Raw genomic sequence first — 20,464 nt, 5'->3', positions numbered from 1 at the left:
TAATGGCACCGCCTAGTGTTCGTATTATGGCATTACTTTGAATTGAAATTCTTTCCATTCGGAATTTCGTACAAGCCTAGTTGCCACCACTTTGTGTGTGAGGATCCTGGCAGCCGAGTTTTGGAGACGCTGTAATGTGTCCAGTGCTTTGTAGGGAAGACCATCGAGACGGGAGATGATGAAGCCATGTATCAGAGTCTGGGAGCGTGCCTATGTTCCCACAGCCCATTGATCCCACAGCCCATTGGTCCCACATCACTAAGATTTTTAACATTATTTTTAAAGCCCATTGGCCCCACAGCCCATTGGCCCAACGGCATATTTCTGCAGCTCCATGTTCCCATATTTCTAAGAATTTATTGAAATGTAGACCCTATGTTTGAAAGGCATACGTGTATTCTCTTAGTTTACTCTGATATGTGGGAACATGGAGTTGTAGAACATAGGGCCTATATTTGGAGCAACAGGAATAAGCTGTGGGACTATTGGGCAGTGGGACTAATGCGCCGTTGGACCAATGGGCTGTGGGAACATAGAGCTGACCCCCAGAGTCTCTGTAGCAGTGTCTGACAGTGAGGACCTGCAGAGTCTGCAGATGTTTTTGAGGTGGAAGAAGGCAGATTTGATGATGTTACTGAGAGCTTGGAGTGATCAGGTTGCAGTTCTGGGTCACACCCAAGTTGGTGGTAAAACCAACATTACAATGAGGTTGTAACAGAGGCTCTGCAGTAAGGGCTTAATGTTATTAATATGTACATGCTGGTATGTGTTAAATAAACTTTCAACTGAGCAATACTGTGCCTTGCTGTGTCCAGGATACGGCGGCGGAGAGGGAGTGCTGTGGTGTGCTGTGTAAGTGTACTGGCCAAGACGGCATGCGAGGACCAAGAGGACCACCTGGGACAAAGGTATGGACACTAAAAACGCCTTTCATCATCGCATAAAAATGGGAAATCCACAGGTTAACAGCTAACAGCTAATATACAGTATGTAGGCTATTTGCTGTCTTGTGTATTTCTAGCAATATTAGCGGACAAGCTAGGGAATTTTTTTGTCCGTTAATATTGCTAGATTTTCCATTAATAGTTTCTCTGCTAATATTGCCAGTATTATAAATAATTAATGTTTTGACTTGTTAGGTGTTGATGATATGATTGAAATGAATCTGTTGAATTGTTACTATGCACGTTATGTGTTCGTGATGTGCTTCTTGTGTATGGTTTGACTTGTAAAGTGTTCGTGATTATTTAGTGTTCTTGGTCATTTTCATTAAGTGATCATCGTGAATGTGTTGGCTTGCTACTGTAGGTTTTCATGATGTTATTTTAGTGTATTTGGGTCAAAGACGTCCAACATGTCCTTCAGTGCAACGGATACTTTTGCTTACTGTAAATGCAAAAAAAGAGAGTTTTTTTTATTATTATTTTTTCGGCTTGGCTTTCATGCATTCACTTTTCAAAAATTGTTTTGAAATGTCATGTTTTTCACAGTTACAGTAAGCAAAAGCATCTGTTAGCACTGAAGGACAGTGTCATGTTGGACGTCTTTGACCCATTTGTTGAATGTGTTGGCTTGTTACTGTAAGTCAGGGGTCCCCAATCTTTTCCATCTTGGGGCCCACTTGACATTTTCACAGAGGTTCGAGGCCCACCTCTAACCCAATAAACAATAAAACCAAAATAAACCAACAGCAACACACACAAAAGTACAATATTGTTTTTTAGAAAATTATTTCAAGGCCCACTTGGAATACCTTCAGGGCCCACCAGTGGGCCCCGGCCCACAGTTTGAGAATCACTGCTGTAAGTGTTTGTGTGATTGCAGTGACTGTGCTGGTATCCTTTACAGGGTCCCCCCGGGGCGAAGGGCCATGCAGGGTACCCAGGAGAAGAGGGCGGCCCGGTACGTGCTGTTTTCATGTGCTATTACTTTTTATTTTTATATATACATATATATATGAAGAGCTCTTTTCCAATATGAGATATATCCATTTTATAGAATGTTGGGAAATTTACATTTTTGTATTGGGCTTTCCATTGAATTGCATTGCAAAATGCATTTCATGGAGGCTTAAAAAGTATGTTCTGAAAACATTTGAATGGCAATAATTCACACATAGATTATAGGACTTCTTAACAGTCAATTCCAATATTAAAATGCAAAAAGTCAAAAATGTTGGATATAGCTTTTTGGAAAAGAGCTCTTCATATATATATATATATATTAGGGGCTTTTTATGCCTTTATTGACAGGATAGTATGAGATGCTGACAGGAAATGAGTGGGTGAGAGAGATGGGGGAGGATTGGGAAATGACCCCGTCCGGACTCGAACCGAATGTGGGGGGCTTAGCGCGCTGCGCCACATCGCCCCCATGCCGTTACTTTTTTTCTGAAAAAAAATGTCACATCCCTTTGAATTTTCAGATGAAGATGACATTATGTCCAGCCAATGAATAAATAAACAAGTGAAAAAGAATGTTTAAAAAAAGTTAAAATGTGTGCAAACCTTTTTCAGAAAACATAACTTTTTTGTTCAGCACCAGGGATTGTGCACAAGTTAAGTTCATATGTCATTACACCGATATTGTCCTACCCTGACGGAGGTGTCTCCCTATACTGCCATCCACGGCTGATGTGCCGTAACCACTAACCCTCTAATAACTGTTAAAGGGACACTGTGTGAGATTTTTAGTTGTTTATTTCCAGAATTCATGCTGCCCATTCACTAATGTTACCTTTTTCATGAATACTTACCACCAGCATGACTGGAAAAATTGCACTTTTCATACATGAAAAGGGGGATCTTCTCCATGGTCCGCCATTTTGAATGTCCAAAAATAGCCAATTTTAGCTGCAAAAATGACTGTGCTTTAACCATACTAGAAAATATATTTGTTTATTAGTTAGTAAACTTTCATGTAAAGATCAAATTTGGCTATAGGCAGCCCAGTTTCAATGAGCAGCATAGTTGCAGTACCTTTTTTGACCATTTCCTGCACAGCGACCCTTTAAGTCACTTTGTATAAAAGTAGGGTGTAATTTTATGCAATGTACAGTAATGTAATATGACTGTACGCTCTGCCATTTTGTGGTTTATAGTCAGCAGGTAAGCAAGGAGATGGTAAAACCAGGCAATTAGTCAATGTCCTAAAACAGTCTCAATATACAGTATTTCAATCAGAAGTATATATATATATATTCTGTCTATTTGTTAGACATTATCTTTGGGTCAAAGACAAAGTTGAAATATTATACAGCAATAGGAGATATAGATGTATTGGAAATTACTCAAATTGGGTTTTTTTTTTGGTTTTTTTTACGACTTTATTGATAATGGCAAAGTTTGAGAGGTGGACAGGAAGCGAATGGGAAGAGAGATGGGGAGGGGTCGGCAAAGGACCCGGGCCGGGAATCGAACCCGTGTCGGCCGCATGGCAAACGGGTGCCCTACCGGTTGGCCACGGCAGGGCCTAATAGTTGATTTTCTTCAGTTCAGCAAAACAACAGTTCTTCTTTGTCTGCTCTTTCCAGGGCGAGCGGGGCCCGCCAGGCCCGAACGGCGTTCAGGGAGTGCAAGGCTGCCCAGGGAGAAGAGGGCTGAAGGTACCGTATTCAAACCCTCTGAAGAGTTTTTAAAGTTTCGTGTAAAATCGAAGACACTAATTATATTTCACTTCTGTATGTCAACACTTTTAGGGTGGAAGAGGCTACAGAGGTGACACTGTGAGTATATTTAATTTACTGTTACTTTGGAAGATAATATGTCAGTTGTGTTATTCTGTGTAATAAATTCATGAGAGTCTTAGTATGCTTAGATTAGAGACTGTAGGTTTTAATAATTTAGCAGATTAGAAAATAAATGTTAGTAATTTAGTTGCTGATGTTTTGACAGGGTGAGGATGGAGAACATGGTCTGGATGGAGTTCATGGGGAACAGGTGAGTTATTTGGACTTTGTGTTTTGTGGTAACACTTTATTTTCACTTTGTTTCTTATTGGGTGTGTCTACACGTATCAGCATGTTATGTCACATACTCTAAATGCTTACCCTATATGTTACTGCATTTGCATGTACAGTAACATCATATGCTGTGACATAAAAAAGAATATACCAGGCACAGTGACAGCAACCCGTCTTGTCTTTTTATTTGTGTTCTGATGAATATTGACAGAACATGAAAAAAAATGCCATCAGAACATCAGTTGTGTCAAATTTTATTCAATTACTTCATTCAAAATGTCTTGTCTTTTTTCAGGATTATTTAGAACGGAATGGATCATGGTTATGTTTGTGTTGAACTGAAAAGTACGGAGAGGTTGCACCATGCATCAACTTTTTTTGTTATTACACAGATGCTTCCTCTCCATCCTCTGTGTAATAGATAATTTTCAACAAATAATAATTTTCAAAGTCGGTGCAACCTGTTCTTATTTCTCAGTTATACATTATTTTGGTCAGCACAGCACCCTAAAAAAAAGAGGAACACCTGTTTGGGTGAAGCCTGCTCCAACCTTCATGAACTTCTATGTTTGTTTGACTTACCTGTGTATTGACTCACCTGTGCACTGTTGCGTTGACTCACCTTTGTCCTGTGTGTTGACTCACCTGTGTCCTGTGTGTTGACTCCTCTGTGTGCTGTTGTGTTGACTCATCTGTGTCCTGTTGTGTTTCCCAGGGTGCCACAGGTGCAGCTGGTGTCGCGGGAGACAGAGGAGATGCTGGAAACCCTGTAAAGAGCCTTTCTGTTCTGACACACACACACACACACACACACACACACACACACACACACACACACACACAAGCGCGCGCGCGCACACACACACACACACACACACACATGCTCGCATAATAAATAGGAATGATAAATAAAAACGATAAATAAGAATGCCATGGAATTACGTACATACACAGCCAAATGTGGGTACACAGTGAAGAATGCAGTGTTCATTCAACACTTTGAGAGTACTCAAATGCACCAAATGCACTCTAGAAGATGTTAAACTTACGATACACAAGTTTTTTACTGTGTAAGAGAAGATAAGATAACATTATTCAATGTTGCCTTTTGAAAGCAATAACTGTACATCTTCAGGCAAATTCAGATAGCAGAACCAGGACACCCATGTGATCAATCCCATAATAATACTGGCGTTGTGTTGTGCAGGGCCGGCCCGGTATCCGAGGAGACCCTGGCGTTAAGGGTCAGCGTGGAATCAGAGGGGATCCGGTAAGATTTCCTCTTTCAGCAGATGTCTCTACTAATCAGTGATAAAAACAGTAAGATAAATATGTACAGTAAGACTGCTGTTCTGATACTAATACTTACCACCACCATCAAATTCCAAGTATTCATTATGACTGGAAAAATTGCACTTTTCATACATGAAAAGGGGGATCTTCTCCATGGTCCGCCATTTTTGAATTTCCAGAAATAGCGATTTTTAGCAGCAAAAATGACTGTACTTGGGTCATACTAGAAAATATTTGTTTACTACATAGTAAACTGTCATGAAACGATCAAATTTGCCAAAAGGCAGCCAGTTTCAATGAGCCGCATAGTTGCAGTACCTTTTTTGACCATTTCCTGCACAGTATCTTTAATTTCATTGTAATTGTTTTGTCCTTCTCTTCAGGGAGAGCCTGGCTTTGACAACACAGTAGCTGGGTCCAAAGGAGACTCTGGGAACAGAGGAATGCAGGTGTGATGTGATGCAGCATAGTGGACAACCTCAAAATGATCGCCTAGAATAGAGCAAATAGATATAGTATATAACATTATAAATATAGCATAAAGTAGATACAGTAAGTCGCAAAATGATCACATAGCATCAAGTAAATAAATATATAAGTATTATATATAACATGATAAATATAGCATATATTAGCAGACAGCCCTCAAAATATTGTGTGCTAGTGTTGTAGTTACACAATGAATTTATTGTTTACTTTTGACAGCTCTGTCTAACTGAGCGTGTTCTGACTGGGCACATTCTAAATGAGCGTGTTCTGACTGGGCACATTCTAAATGAGCGTGTTCTGACTGGGCATATTCTAAATGAGCGTGTTCTGACTGGGCACATTCTAAATGAGCGTGTTCTGACTGGGCACATTCTAAATGAGCGTGTTCTAAACACTGAGATACATGTATTTTTCTAATACAGTGGTGCTCAAACTGTGGTATGTGTACCACTGGTGGTACTTGAAACATCTCTGGTGGTAGTGGTACTTGGAAGAATTATTTTTTTGTGCATTGATTTGGTGGCTGATCAAGTTGTTGCAGTTGAAAATGTCTCTTCGGTCTCTGAATTGAATTGTATGGATCTGAAAACATCATGCAGAATAATACTAGGCAACAAGGCAAGCAAGAAATTTAAAAACAAACTTGCACTGAATGTGACCGTGTATTGACTGGCAAAAGTGAATATGGAAGGCCTTTACTGCGATATTCTAATGGTTGTCAAGGTGGTACTCGGAGAGCTCAATATTTTCTCAGGTGGTACTTCACACAAAAAGTTTGAGAACCACTGTTCTAATATAAGATAGCTGGTTCCACTGTAACTCTGAGCGTATTCTAACTGGGCGTATTCTACATGAGCGTATTCTAAATGAGCGTACGTATTCTAACTGGGCGTATTCTAAATGAGCGTATTCTAACTGGGCGTATTCTAAATGAGCGTATTCTAACTGGGCGTATCCTAACTGGGCGTATTCTAACTAGGCGTATTCTAACTGGGTGTATTCTTCACTTGTTCCAGGGAGAATCGGGGCCGGACGGTGTGCCAGGAAGTAAAGGAGACGATGGCAACCCGGTACAGCTCTGACCGCTCACTCTGACACCACATGATTGTCATCAGGTCTTATTGCAGCATCTTCTGTATCTGCTGGCATCGTGTTCATTTGTTTTCTATCTTTTAGGGCCCTCAAGGTCGAAGAGGACCACCAGGCACTAAGGTGATTTATTTTTTTTATAGGGGTATTGTGTTTATTTGGTTTTTTTTGTGTGTGATCAACATTTTTCATTTTTCATTGACATGTTTTGACAGTGAATACTGTTGATAATAGTTTTTCTGCTGAAATAGAAGCGATACAGTTTGTCAATAGTCAGTTTATTTATTTTTGTATACCCTTTGTTTTGTAGCTTTGCATATCAAATGCCCTGATTGAAGATTATGCACACAATGCTCTTGTAGAACAAGTGTATGGATAAAGGGCATTTGTTTTTAACTTGAGATTTAAAGGGACTTTGTGTGACATTTTTTGTTGTTTATTTCCAGAATCCATGCAGCCCATTCACTAATTTTACCTTTTTCATAAATACTTACCACCAGCATCAAATTCCAAGTATTCATTATGACTGGGAAAATTGTACTTTTCATACATGAAAAGGGGGATCTTCTCCATGGTCTGCCATTTTGAATTTCCAGAAACAGCCATTTTTAGCTGCAAAAATTACTGTACTTGGGCCAATACTAGAAAATATTAATTTATTACTTAGTAAACTTTCATGAAAAGATCAAATTTGGTAGTAGGCTGCCCAGTTTCAATGAGCAGCATAGTTGCAGTACCTTTTTTGTCCATTTCCTGCACACTTCATACTTCATGTACTCTTCAGCTTGTATGCTTGAAGAGTCTTCATCTCTTAGGTTGTGGAGTTCCTTATTCTTCATCAATGTTTCTGTAATCGTGTTAATCCACTGCACGGGTGATTGGCCCATGAGTTTCACCATTGCCCTATTGGCCAGCTTTACCTGTTTCCACCTCTCACGACGGGGACCTTAGGGTTGGGTTTTGAGAGGATTTCCTGCACAGTGTCCCTTTAATTATTAGTGAATGTAATTCATCTGTTCCAGGGCTCTCCTGGAGTTCCGGGAGACATCGGTGTTCCAGGCACTCCAGGCCCAGCAGGACCCCAGGTAACACTGTGTGTGTGTGTGTGATAGTGTGTGTGTGCGTGTGTGTGTGTGTGTGTGTGTGTGTGCGTGTGTGTGTGTGTGTGTGAGAGAGTGTATGATACGTGTGTGTGTGTGTGTGTGTGCGTGTGCGTGTGCGTGTGCGTGTGTGCGTGTGTGTGTGAGTGAGTGTATGATACATGTGTGTGGTGTGTGCGTGTGTGTGATACCTAGATTGCATAACACTTTATTTTAGGGATACATCTATTAGCACTAATACATACAATGTTAATGCCTGCATGAGTAACTTGTAAGGCATGTACTAAGCAAACGCTAAGGCCTACTAGGTCCTTACTAAGGTTAAATTGGTAATAAATCCCTTATTGTGCATGAACAAGACATTTGCGAATACATGCCTAACAAATGTTTGATTTTGCTTTGTACACCTTATAAGTTACTTATACAGGCACATTGTATGTATTAGTGCTAATAGATGTGTCCCTAAAATAATGTGTTACTGTAGATGGAAGGCTGTTTGTTTACCTTGTAGGCATTGGTGTATAATTCATGATGTCCTTCTAGGGTACCAGAGGGCCTGTTGGACAGAAGGGACCAGACGGAAATATTGGCTTACCTGGACCTCAGGTAACTAATTATGGATAAGAAGAAAGAAAAATGTCTGCACTCTTAAATCCTTTTGTTCATTTAATAGCCGAGTTTTCAGTCAGAAAAAATGTGCGAAAATGACCTTTTTTTTTCTTGTTTCAAAGTTTGGCACCTTTTTAATCGTGAGTGAGGCGTAATCCGTTTAAACTCTTATGGACCATACCACTATGATTACAGAATATGCTTTTATACTACGCTTGCAATATAGTATACACCTATACTATGTACTACGTATATCAAGTCAATATAGTATACACCTATACTATGTACTACGTATATCAAGTCAATATAGTATACACCTATACTATGTACTACGTATATCAAGTCAATATAGTATACACCTATACTATGTACTACGTATATCAAGTCAATATAGTATACACCTATACTATGTACTACGTATATCAAGTCAACACTGCAATATAGTATACACCTATACTATGTACTACGTATATCAAGTCAACACTGCAATATAGTATACACCTATACTATGTACTACGTATATCAAGTCAACACTGGGTGACATGCAGGGTCAGCCCAAATCAGTCCCGGGGGGGTCAAAATCTAGAGGTGGGGGATCCTGTTCCAGCATATCCCAGCTCAAATTAACCCCTGCATGCTAGCCTGATAAACTAGCCTAAATGTGAGACCGGAGTAATTTAGTCTGGCCCTGATGAACGATACCTCCGAAGATTGTTGATGAGAACAACCTGTTGTTTTTTCAAACCGTCCCAGCACTGTGACCAATCGGCGATCTTTGCCGTTGATGTGCTTTCCCAACGGTGTTGCGAGATTCGTCGTCACTCCCTCAAAACCCCGCCCGCTTTGATTCAAAACAAATCTCTGCGTTGTAATTGGTTTTGCCAGACTCAGGGCACAGTGTTCAAAACGCTCTCAGATCCGAGGCCGGACCCACTTGCAGCTGAAAAATTGTCTGCGTCCAGCGGGTGGCGCTGGTTTATCAGGCTACCTGCATGCAGTAGTGATAACTCCGTACTACGCACACTAATCCAGTTGAAATGGCCAGATATGGTCTTGCCTTTAAATTGTATTTTGGTTGTTCATGGAATTTGTATGTACAAATGAAAATGTAATATATGTTTATGCACTATCGAGTTAACACTGAGTGACATACAGTAGCCGTAGCTCTATACAAGATAATAACTTCTCTAACTTGTCTATATTTTTGCTTGTTTATGGAATTTGTCAAGGAAATGCAGAAAAAACAAAAACATTATACATATCCTTTTGAAATAACAATGTAAATCTCTGCTAGTCCTAAAGACACGTCCATGAGAGGGAACGAGTTGCGTCTTCCCTGCAACTGAACCGAGTATACTGTTCAGGTTTCCCACTGGTGCTTGAATTCCTTAAAAATGCTTGAATTTCAATTGAGTTTTCAAGGTTGTGAAAATGCTTGAATGTTTGGTGAAGTGCTTGAAAATGCTTGAAATTTGTGTCAAGTCAAACTCAGTAATCCCAAATAATAGAAATAATTTGTTCAGGTACATCACAAATCTGAGGGAGTGAGATGTCAGATGGGATTTGCCATTTGACACCATAAAATTGATTAGAATTCAGTAAATAACATCTTAAAAACACAACATTTTCTGGGGGCGGACGTCCGCACCCCCTTCCCGCGACCTATTTAAAGGTCCTGGAAAACTGAACATTTGGAGCTTGAAGGTGCTTGAAAAGTGCTTGAATTTGTTCGTGGGAACCCTGACTGTTACCCTTCTACTGAAATGAGTGTACTGCTGCTTCCCTGCAACTGTAATGAGTTTACTGCTTCTCTGAGTGCGTAACAATATGCAACCTTGCCTCCTCCACTTGTGCTCGTCTCCTCGTATCAGGAAGTAATTGTCATGATGACATCACTGACAACAGCATTATATTTCAATATCTTGCAAAAGCTCAATTGTAAAGCCTTCTTCTCATTTGCAATTGGGATGGTGAATGAAACTTTATCGTTTTCTCCACGGAGGAAGGGTCAGGAGGTGGGGCGAGGCCACAAGCACAAGTGGAGGAGGCAAGGTCGCATATTGTAACGCACTCTCTGCAACTGAAATGAGTTTACTGCTTCTTCCCTGCAACTGAAACGAGTTTACTGTTGCCCTTCAGGGTCCTCCAGGACTAACTGGCCCCAAAGGATCCAGAGGCGGCGCTGGCCAGAAGGGGCAGAAGGTGGGTCAGCTCAGTTGAACTCTGAACTCTCTGTGCCTTCATCATCATTTTGCTGGATCTGTAGCTGGTCTTTATGTACATGCCACTTACGGTAGGGACACATACACACGAATTTGCGAACTTTGCCATTCATTCTATGAGAGAGGCGAAGGCAAGCGAAAGCAAGTGAACAGGAGCGAAGCGAAGCAAAATTATTAAAGAAAGTTTAATGTTATGCAAATGAGGAGCGAATTCGCCTGCCGCGGCCCAATCAAATCAACAACATAAGTGTTCCATTCCATTTGATTCGCCGCGACGACTTGGTGACGGTTGGATTTCGCCTCTCTTTGCTTCGCTTGCTTCACCTCCTATGTGTCCCTACCGTGAGACATTTGTGCATCATGCATGCGTGCACACGCGCGCACACAGAAACAGCCACAATCCCTCACATGTACTGTGTCTAAACAGTTATTCTCCTCCTTGCCAGAGCACCAGACTCTGTCTAACCTGCCCTGTCTTTCTCTACCCTGCCCTGTCTTTCTCTACCCTGCCCTGTCTCTCTATCCTGACCTGTCTCTCTCTGCCCTGCCCTGTCTTTCTCTACTCTGCCCTGTTTGTCTACCCTGCCCTGTCTTTCTCTACCCTGCCCTGTCTCTCTACCCTGAACTGTCTCTCTATCCTGACCTGTCTCTCTCTCAAATTCAAATTCAAATATGCTTTATTGGCATGCCTATTGGTAACAGTGTTGCCAAAGCGTACAGATAACATAAAAGAACATTACGGTCAGTTAGGAACATTAAGCATACATGTGTTAAGAATATCACATGCACACACAGACACAGACACACACAGACACAGACACACACACACACACACACACACACACACACACACACACACACACACACACACACACACACACACGTGTTAAAACACACACACACACACACACACACACGTGTTAAAACACACGCACACACGCACACACACACACACACACACACACACACACACACACACCTCTCTCTACCCTGCCCTGTCTTTCTCTACCCTGCCCTGTCTCTCTACCCTGCCCTGTCTCTCTCTCTCTGCCCTGTCTTTCTCTACTCTGCCCTGCCCTGTCTCTCTCTCTCTACCCTGTCTCTCTCTACTCTGCCCTGTCTGTCTCTACACTGACCTGTTTGTCTACCCTGCCCTGTCTTTCTCTACTCTGCCCTGCCCTGTCTTTCTCTACCCTGCCCTGTCTTTCTCTACTCTACCCTGCCCTGTCTTTCTCTACCCTGCCCTGTCTTTCTCTACTCTGACCTGCCCTGTCTTTCTCTACTCTGACCTGTCTCTCCCTATACTGCCCTGTCTCTCTCCACCCTGCCATGTCTCTGTGTTGTCTGTCTAACCTGCCCCCTTGTCTCTGTGCAGGGGCAACAAGGAGTGCCAGGGGACAAAGGAGCTTTAGGAGCAGTGGGCACAAGAGGACCTCCGGTTTGTAGAATACTTACACTGTTGAAATATTAAAGAAAAAATTAATGTCTGCATGCTTGCTGCCATTTTGCTTTTTGTCCCGGTGAACGTATCCGAGCTATTCACTCTTAATCAGACATCTGCGGTTTGGATGTGCTCACCATCACCTCTTCATCATGTTGGAATATAACAACAGCTAGATCAGTGTTTCCCAACCTTTTTTGTCTCATGTACCCCCGAGCCTTTTTGTTGTGCCACGAGTACCCCCTAACTTGTGTTTTACATCGCTTTTTCTATTCCAGTGTGACTATGCTCCATGCATTTGTAAAAAAATATTTTTTTCCAAGTACCCCCTTCAGTGTGCTCGCGTACCCCTAGTGGTACACGTACCCCTGGTTGGGAAACACTGAACTAGATGACCTCACGTAGGGACAGGAAGTGTTTTTCCAGGAAAGTCTGCCCAGCACCACACCATAGGGGGAGATCCTAACTGGGCCGCGAATCCTGCCCTGGCTCCCCTCCCATCACAACACTCAATCAGTGTGCAGAGATTTGCTTTCTGTTTTGAGTCAAGTTTGAATTCTGTTGTTGAGTCTATTGAGACTCTAATTCCCATCCCTTAGTTTCTGCCCAAGCCTCTATTAAGTAACAACAGCTCCTATCTTTTAAAGGGACACTGAGTGAGATCGTTTATTTCCATAATTCATGCTGCCCATTCACTAATGTTACCTTTTTCATGAAAACTTACCACCACCATCAAATTTTAAGTATACATTATGACTGGAAAAATTGCACTTTTCATACATCATTTAGCTGCAAAAATGACTGTACTTGGACCATACTATAAAATATTTGTTTATTACTTAGTAAACTTTCATGTAAAGATCAAATTTGGCAATAGGCAGCCCAGTTTCAATGAGCAACATAGTAGCAGTACCTTTTTTGACCATTTCCTGCACAGTGTACCTTTAAGTATTTTGGGGGGCTTTTAACCCTTTGTAAGGTTAGTGAAGAGCTGACAGGAAATGTTTTGGGGGAGAGAGAGAGGGGAGAACATCAGCAGCGTGTTCCATTCTCCACACTCTGCACTGTGTACTGTGATACAGTGCACTTTCCACCCTCAACTTAACGGCTAAATTTGAGGGTGAAGTGCAGGTCCAATTCACGTTCTGTCTGATACACTTCACGGAAATGACGGTTGTCGCGTGTCATCAGAGTTTACCAACCGCCAATATACAATTCACCACGGAAGACACTGTTCCTTATGTTGACAATTTTTACAAGTTACCCCTTTCTCTTATACACATGCCTATTGTCTTTGGAATCAAAGCTATGCTGTAATCACAGAGATTCGGCAGTTTGACCAATCTGACACTCAACCAGAGAGGAAACTACGTAACAAACATGGCGGCCGTTGAGTGCGAAAAGTGTACATAACTCCACACTTCAAAAAACGGCCGGTTTGAGGGCGTTATCCGGGTAGTTTACAGTACACTTCACCGCCGCGATTAGAAATGGAACCGCCCTGCGTACCCAAACACAGTGCGGGAAGGGCGGAAAGTACGAACAGCCTCCAGGAAACTACCTTGGGCTGGAATCGAACTCGGTTCCCCGCCTGGCGTTCAAGCCACAGCCAAGGCCAACCCCAACAGCCCTCCTCTTGTCATATTTGATTCTCTCCAAGATGTACTCTAGCCCAGTGTTTCTCAACCTTTTTTTAGGCGAGGCACCCTTTCAATTCATGGAAAATCTCAAGGAACCCCAAACCAACTAGCAACTAGTAACATGGTATCGCATTCGATACCACACAAGCTTAGAAAAGTAACACATTTGGAGACGTTCAAAGTTGCAGCTTTATCTCAGACAGGCTATGTGGCCGTACAGGGGTGACCTACATTGACATATTGTCCGTAAATGGTGGATGAAAGATTCCACTGACTAGAATCCATTTATTAATTTAGATAGACCAATACGTATTACATATATAATTTATTTAGGTCAATTTCACATACTGTCAGCTACATTTCCGCGGCACCCCTGAGGGGGGCGTGCGGCACTCCAGGGTGCCCCGGCACCCCTGTTGAGAAACATTGCTGTAGCCCAGTATTCCAACCCAGAACAACAGAAGGAAGCATTCAATCAGGAAATACTCCTTAAAATACGAAAAAAAAAAAAACATGTTTTAATTGCCCCCCCGACATAGACTGTATACAATACAGATGAAACATGTTTTTCATTTTTTATTTTAAGGTTCATTTCCTGATTGGATGCATCCTTCTGTTGTTCTGGGTTGGAATACTATTGCAAGTCATTGCAAGCTAAAACTGTCAAGTCAAGTCAAGTCTCGAGTCAATAGCTTGCAAGTCGAGTCAAGTCACAAGTCATTCCTAATATTGCCATGTCAAGTCTCAAGTCAAGTAATTTTTGGCTCAAGTCTGACTCACTCAAGTCCAAGTCACAAGTCCACATCTCTGGTATACATTTTGTATTTGTCTGATTTCAGGGACTAGATGGTCGAGATGGCTATGGCCCTCGTGGACCCGCTGGAGTTAAGGTACATGACAACATACTGTACATAACTGAGTAAATCGCTTCCCTGCTATTATACTGATAACATAATATTAATGTATTTTTGTGAACTGTCGATGTACAGTAATTAGTAACATATATCAATAAGATGTATTGACATAAACATTGTTTTAACCCCTTAGCGCAGAGCCTATGTTATAATCTTACTGTCACAAAATTTGTAATGGCTATGTCTTAATCTGTGACTTAAGGCTCTTTGTACTGTCATAGCAATGCTGTTATGATGTAGTTAAGCATTGTCCCTATTTTGCGAACTACTAATGTAACTGGTGCCACAGTTCAATAAGATGTACAGTATTGATGTATTGATCTGTATTGATCTAAATATTGTTTTAAAGGGAGAACGCGGTTTCCCAGGACACCCGGGACTACAGGTAAGCCTGCTATTAAATTCTATATGCACTGCTGATATAACTAAACACTTCAAGTAGTGATGCGCGATATGAAAAATTTCAACCGATACTGATAACCGATAATTACCTGCTTCTCAGGGCCGATTCCGATACCGATACCCGATATATTCACATTTTAAAATTTAATATAATATATTGATATAATCTCAATATGATCTCAGTTCATGTTTCACTCATAGTCCATTCAAACATTAAAAACAAAAGCCATTGCCTGGCTGGCAGTCATTTGATTCGGTCATTTGATCAGAGACGCCAAGTCACAGCAACACACAGGCAGAGAGACTGGATAAGATAATAACAGATGGTCTATTATGAATTAAAATAATATTTGATTATACTCCTAGATCTCTGTCAGAGGCTTGTTTTGCCCACCTGGCCTGAATGAAAATATAAAGTAAAAGTCTCTACTCGGCTTGAATGCAGTTTCCACGTTTTCATTAAATTAACCGATTAACCGATCAACCAAGCATTATATCGGGCCGATATAAAAAAGCCCATATCGGCCGATATTTTAGTGCGCTGATATATATCGTGCATCTCTATTTTCAAGTTTGTGTTGGTGATATACACGCAGTGTAACTGAACACGTAATGTTTGTGTAGATGACATACAGTAGTACCCTCCAAGACTTCTGCCAGGGACACATACACGCACATTTGCCAAAATTTGCCATCCGATCCTATGAGACAAGTCAAGAAAGCGAAAAATATTTGGCAGATTTTAATTAAAAATGTTAACATTAATTTTAATTTAATTTTAAAAATGGTTTCAATGCAATTACAGCAGCATGGTGCATAGAGCAGTTTCATGACAGCAGCAACCTGTTGACCGCTGAGCTTTCTGAAAGTGAAAGTGAAAGCCCAACTAGGAAACTCCAACTCCAAATGTCATTGTGACACAGCACACAAGTGTTCACTGCACACAACGACATTGCATTTATGCCTCACCCCAGTGTAAAAGGGGCAACCTCCGTCACACTGGCATTAATGTTTGTGTCCATTACCAATGACATCCTCGAATGTTCGCTCGCTCTGCAGGGAGAGGATGGTCCTAAGGGTAGCGCTGGAGGTCCCGGGGCCAAAGGAAACAGAGGACGCGGGGTGAGGAATCCTACTACAGACACCTGCACACACCTGTATACAATCACCTGTTTAAACATATAGTGTATACATTTATATTTACAATAAACAGAGGACGCGGGGTGAGGAATCCTACTACAGACACCTGCACACACCTGTATACAATCACCTGTTTAAACATATAGTGTATACATTTATATTTACAATAAACAGAGGACGCGGGGTGAGGAATCCTACTACAGACACCTGTACTGCCCTACAAAGCAAAAAGGCAGTAACTGTGCAGCGCTTCAAACTGAGTAAAATTACTTTAAAATGATACTGCAATCCAGTCTAAGCTGTTTTGGGGAGATTATTGACATGTGACATGTTTTGTTTATAGTATGACCTCTTTTGCAGATCAATTATTTTATTTAACTTCAGACTTTGATATATATGACATTGAAGTCATAGTAACTCATTTTCAACAACGATGCAGTTACTGCCTTTTTGCTTTGTAGGGCAGTGTACACACCTGTATACAATCACCTGTTTAAACATATAGTGTATACATTTATATTTACAATAACCAGAGGATGCGGGGTGAGTGATGCTACTACAGACACCTGACCTGGTAAAACATACAGAACATATTTACAATCACCTGTTAAAACATACAGAACATATTTACAATCACCTGTTAAAACATACAGAACATATTTAGAATCATCTGTTAAAACATACAGAACATATTTACAATCACCTGTTAAAACATACAGAACATACTGTATTTACAATCACCTATTAAAACATACAGAACATATGAAGAGCTCTTTTCCAAAATGAGATATATCCATTTTATAGAATGTTGGGAAATTTACATTTTTGTATTGGGCATTCCATTGAAATGCATTGCAAAATGCATTTTTATAGAGGTTTTAAAGTATGTTCTCAAAACATTTGAATGGCAAGAATTCACACATGGATGATAGGACCTCTTAACAATGAATTCCAATATTAAAATGCAAAAAGCCAAAAATGGTGGATATAGCGTTTTGGAAAAGAGCTCTTCATATTTACAATCACCTGTTAAAACATACAGAACATATTTACAATCACCTGTTAAAACATACAGAACATACCGGTATTTACAATCACCTGTTTTAACATATAGAACATACTTACAATCACCTGTTTCAACATATATTGTACACATGTATCAAACACAAGCAGGTAATTGGAGTGCTTTTGGGTCTTCACCTTTTTTCCTTGGTCCTCATCAGTGTAGGGGCTCTCAAACTTGGTCCAGGAAGACAGATGCTGAGGCACTCACGGTTGCAATTTTTAAAAACTTTTTAATAGCCAAATAAAAAAGTAAAAAAATTGCAACCTTGAGTGCCTCAGCATCTGTCTATCTGTATACATGTAGGCTATATTTACAATCACCTGTTTAAACATCTAGTATATACAGTACATATTCACAATCACCTGTTTAAACATATAGTGTATACAGTACATATTCACAATCACCTGTTTAAACATATAGTATATACAGTACATATTCACAATCACCTGTTTAAGCGTACATACAATCGGCTATGTAAATATACGTGCACGCATGTATTTACAATTACCTGTTCAAACATACATGCATGTACTGTATATTTACCATTACCTGTTTAAAAATACACATACATGAATATATGAATACAAAAGGCAAAGGGATTGCTTCAGGTCACACCAGCTTCAAGTCCAGTGAGACGGCTGCTCATCCAAAAAGCCATGAAATGTGTTGAGGCACTCCTGTGTAATAATAAGCCTTTATCAACCTTCAATACCGGCTGCAGGCCTACGTGTTTTGACATATTGTCTTTATCAAGGCATGTGATATTTGTATATTTGAAGAGCTCTTTTCCAAAACGCTATATCCACCATTTTTGACTTTTTCCATTTTAATATTGGAATTGACTGTTAGGAAGTCCTATCATTGATGTGTGAGATCTTTTCATTTAAATGTTTGAAGAACATACTTTTTAAACCTCTATAAAATGCATTTTGCAATGCAATTCAATGGAATGCCCAATACAAAAATGTTAATTTCCCAACATTCAATGAAATGGATATATCTTATTTTGGAAAAGAGCTCTTCATTTGCACATGGTCATCATGTGTATGGTATGGCTGCATGGCTAAGCTGTATTGTCTCTCCACAGGGTAACGCTGGTAACAGCGGCCCACCAGGTGACCCCGGCAGCAGAGGACCCTCTGGACACAGGGTGAGGAACAGTTTATACCTAACCCTATCCTCCTGGACACAGGGTGAGGAAGAGTTTATACTAGAGCATGACACAGGGTAAGGAAGAGTTTATACTAGAGCATGACACAGGGTGAGGAACTGTTTATATCTAACCCTCTCCTCCTGGACACAGGGTAAGGAAGAGTTTATACCTAACCCTCTCCTCCTGGACACAGGGTGAGGAACAGTTTATACCTAACCCTATCCTCCTGGACACAGGGTAAGGAAGAGTTTATACCTAACCCTCTCCTCCTGGACACAGGGTAAGGAACTGTTTATACTAGAGCATGACACAGGGTAAGGAACTGTTTATACCTAACACAGTGTAAGGAACTGTTTATACCTAACACAGGGTAAGGAACAGTTATACCTAACACGGGGTAAGGAACAGTTATACCTAACACGGGGTAAGGAAGAGTTTATCCCTAACACAGGGTAAGGAACAGTTCATACCTAACACAGGGTAAGGAAGAGTTTATACCTAACACAGGGTAAGGAAGAGTTTATACCTAACCCTAACCTCCTGGACACAGGGTAAGGAACAGTTTATACTAGAGCATGACACGGGAGTGGATTTTCATTCCCATCCCATCCCGGTCCCAGAAAGAAATCCCATCCCGTCCCATCCCGGACTGGAGTGAAAGAAACAAATTCCATCCCGTCCACTCCTGAAAAGAATGTCTCCCAATCCTGCCCACTCCCACTCAAAATCAACTCCACTCCCGTTTCGTCAAAAAACAAGGGTTTTTTTGTTTGTTTTTTAGAGAAAAAATAAGCGGCATTCCCGTTCCCGTTAATTTTTATTCCCGCTCCTGCCTGCTCCCGTTCATCTTTAAAATTTGGACTCCCATCACGCGGGAATCCTGCGGGACCCGCGGGACCCACAGGAATTCCTGAAAAATATCATCCTCTAGTTTATACCTAACACAGGGTAAGGAAGAGTTTATCCCGAACCCTAACCTGGGCACTGGGTAAGGAAGGGTTGGGGTTTTGGTTATGGCTGGGCTGAGGTGGATGAATCAGAGCAAAGCCAGTATATAGTATTACATATTATTACCAGGGCTTGACATTAACTTTTTCACCCGCCAGCCACCGTGGCTAGTGGCTTTCCCAAGTCACTAGCCATCCAGCTGTTATACTAGCCACAAATTTGATATTGTTTTTTTTTTTCCTTTATCGTGATGGTGTATATCTAGCCTCAGAAGATGAGGTGCTAAAGCAAGAAGATGAGTGCACAGATTTCTACATGGAAATAAATAAGAAAACTAGAACTTAAATACAAACCGGTGGTACACAAGTAAAGTGACAAATGGCTGATGACTGATATGTTATTTTATTGAATAAGCTACCTGCCAAATTGGCTAGAGACACTGAAATTATTACCAGCCACAGCCAAGTTTTACCAGCATTTGGCCGGTTGGCAGGTGCCAGTGTCAAGCCCTGGTTATTACACTGTAAGTACACTGTAACTTTGTAACATTGCATCACAGACGCCTAAACTGTATCCTTCCTCTCAACAGGGCCCCAGAGGACTACCAGGCCCTAGAGCAATGACCGTAAGTACAGTTGCACTTACTCTCGGTCTTGTGTCTTCAGTCAAACTTCACAAGCACTTCTGAACTGTAAACATTATGCTTTACAGGACTGTGAATTAGTGAACTACGTGCGGGACAACTGCGGTATGATAATGTTTTGCTGTTTTTTTCTCCTGCATCACAATATATTAAGTAAATTAAGTGCTTATTTCTGAAAAAGACTCAAGTTAATTTTCTAAAATTTTCTGTCTGCATGTCATCGTCTACCGGATGTGTTGTTGCAAATGTGGCCCCTAATGCATCGTCTTCTCTTCTTTTAACAGCCTGCACCTCAGGTAAGCTTGTGACTACATATTGTAGTATACTATACATCATCCACATGACCTGTTAAGT

At 40.9% G+C, this 20,464-nt stretch overlaps 1 protein-coding gene across 1 annotated transcript in view; it reads left to right on the top strand.

The window, feature by feature from the left end:
- Positions 1-20,464, top strand: part of col6a4a (collagen, type VI, alpha 4a) — a 90,795-nt gene that overhangs the window by 58,664 nt on the left and 11,667 nt on the right. Inside the window, exons 22-42 of the mRNA XM_063198406.1 lie at positions 816-908; positions 1,849-1,902; positions 3,533-3,604; positions 3,698-3,724; positions 3,894-3,938; positions 4,677-4,730; positions 5,169-5,231; positions 5,638-5,703; positions 6,760-6,813; positions 6,920-6,955; positions 7,855-7,917; positions 8,476-8,538; positions 10,681-10,743; positions 12,139-12,201; positions 14,684-14,734; positions 15,108-15,143; positions 16,220-16,282; positions 18,454-18,516; positions 20,057-20,092; positions 20,179-20,215; positions 20,395-20,406. Coding sequence (XP_063054476.1) covers positions 816-908; positions 1,849-1,902; positions 3,533-3,604; positions 3,698-3,724; positions 3,894-3,938; positions 4,677-4,730; positions 5,169-5,231; positions 5,638-5,703; positions 6,760-6,813; positions 6,920-6,955; positions 7,855-7,917; positions 8,476-8,538; positions 10,681-10,743; positions 12,139-12,201; positions 14,684-14,734; positions 15,108-15,143; positions 16,220-16,282; positions 18,454-18,516; positions 20,057-20,092; positions 20,179-20,215; positions 20,395-20,406 — 1,114 coding nt within the window. The remainder of the gene's footprint in view (positions 1-815; positions 909-1,848; positions 1,903-3,532; positions 3,605-3,697; positions 3,725-3,893; positions 3,939-4,676; positions 4,731-5,168; positions 5,232-5,637; positions 5,704-6,759; positions 6,814-6,919; positions 6,956-7,854; positions 7,918-8,475; positions 8,539-10,680; positions 10,744-12,138; positions 12,202-14,683; positions 14,735-15,107; positions 15,144-16,219; positions 16,283-18,453; positions 18,517-20,056; positions 20,093-20,178; positions 20,216-20,394; positions 20,407-20,464) is intronic.

Source organism: Engraulis encrasicolus, chromosome 5 (genome assembly GCF_034702125.1).
Source record: "Engraulis encrasicolus isolate BLACKSEA-1 chromosome 5, IST_EnEncr_1.0, whole genome shotgun sequence".
In the NCBI taxonomy this organism is placed as follows: domain Eukaryota; kingdom Metazoa; phylum Chordata; class Actinopteri; order Clupeiformes; family Engraulidae; genus Engraulis; species Engraulis encrasicolus.
Note: the sequence above shows the minus strand (reverse complement) of the source record. Positions and strands in the feature narration are given on the sequence as shown.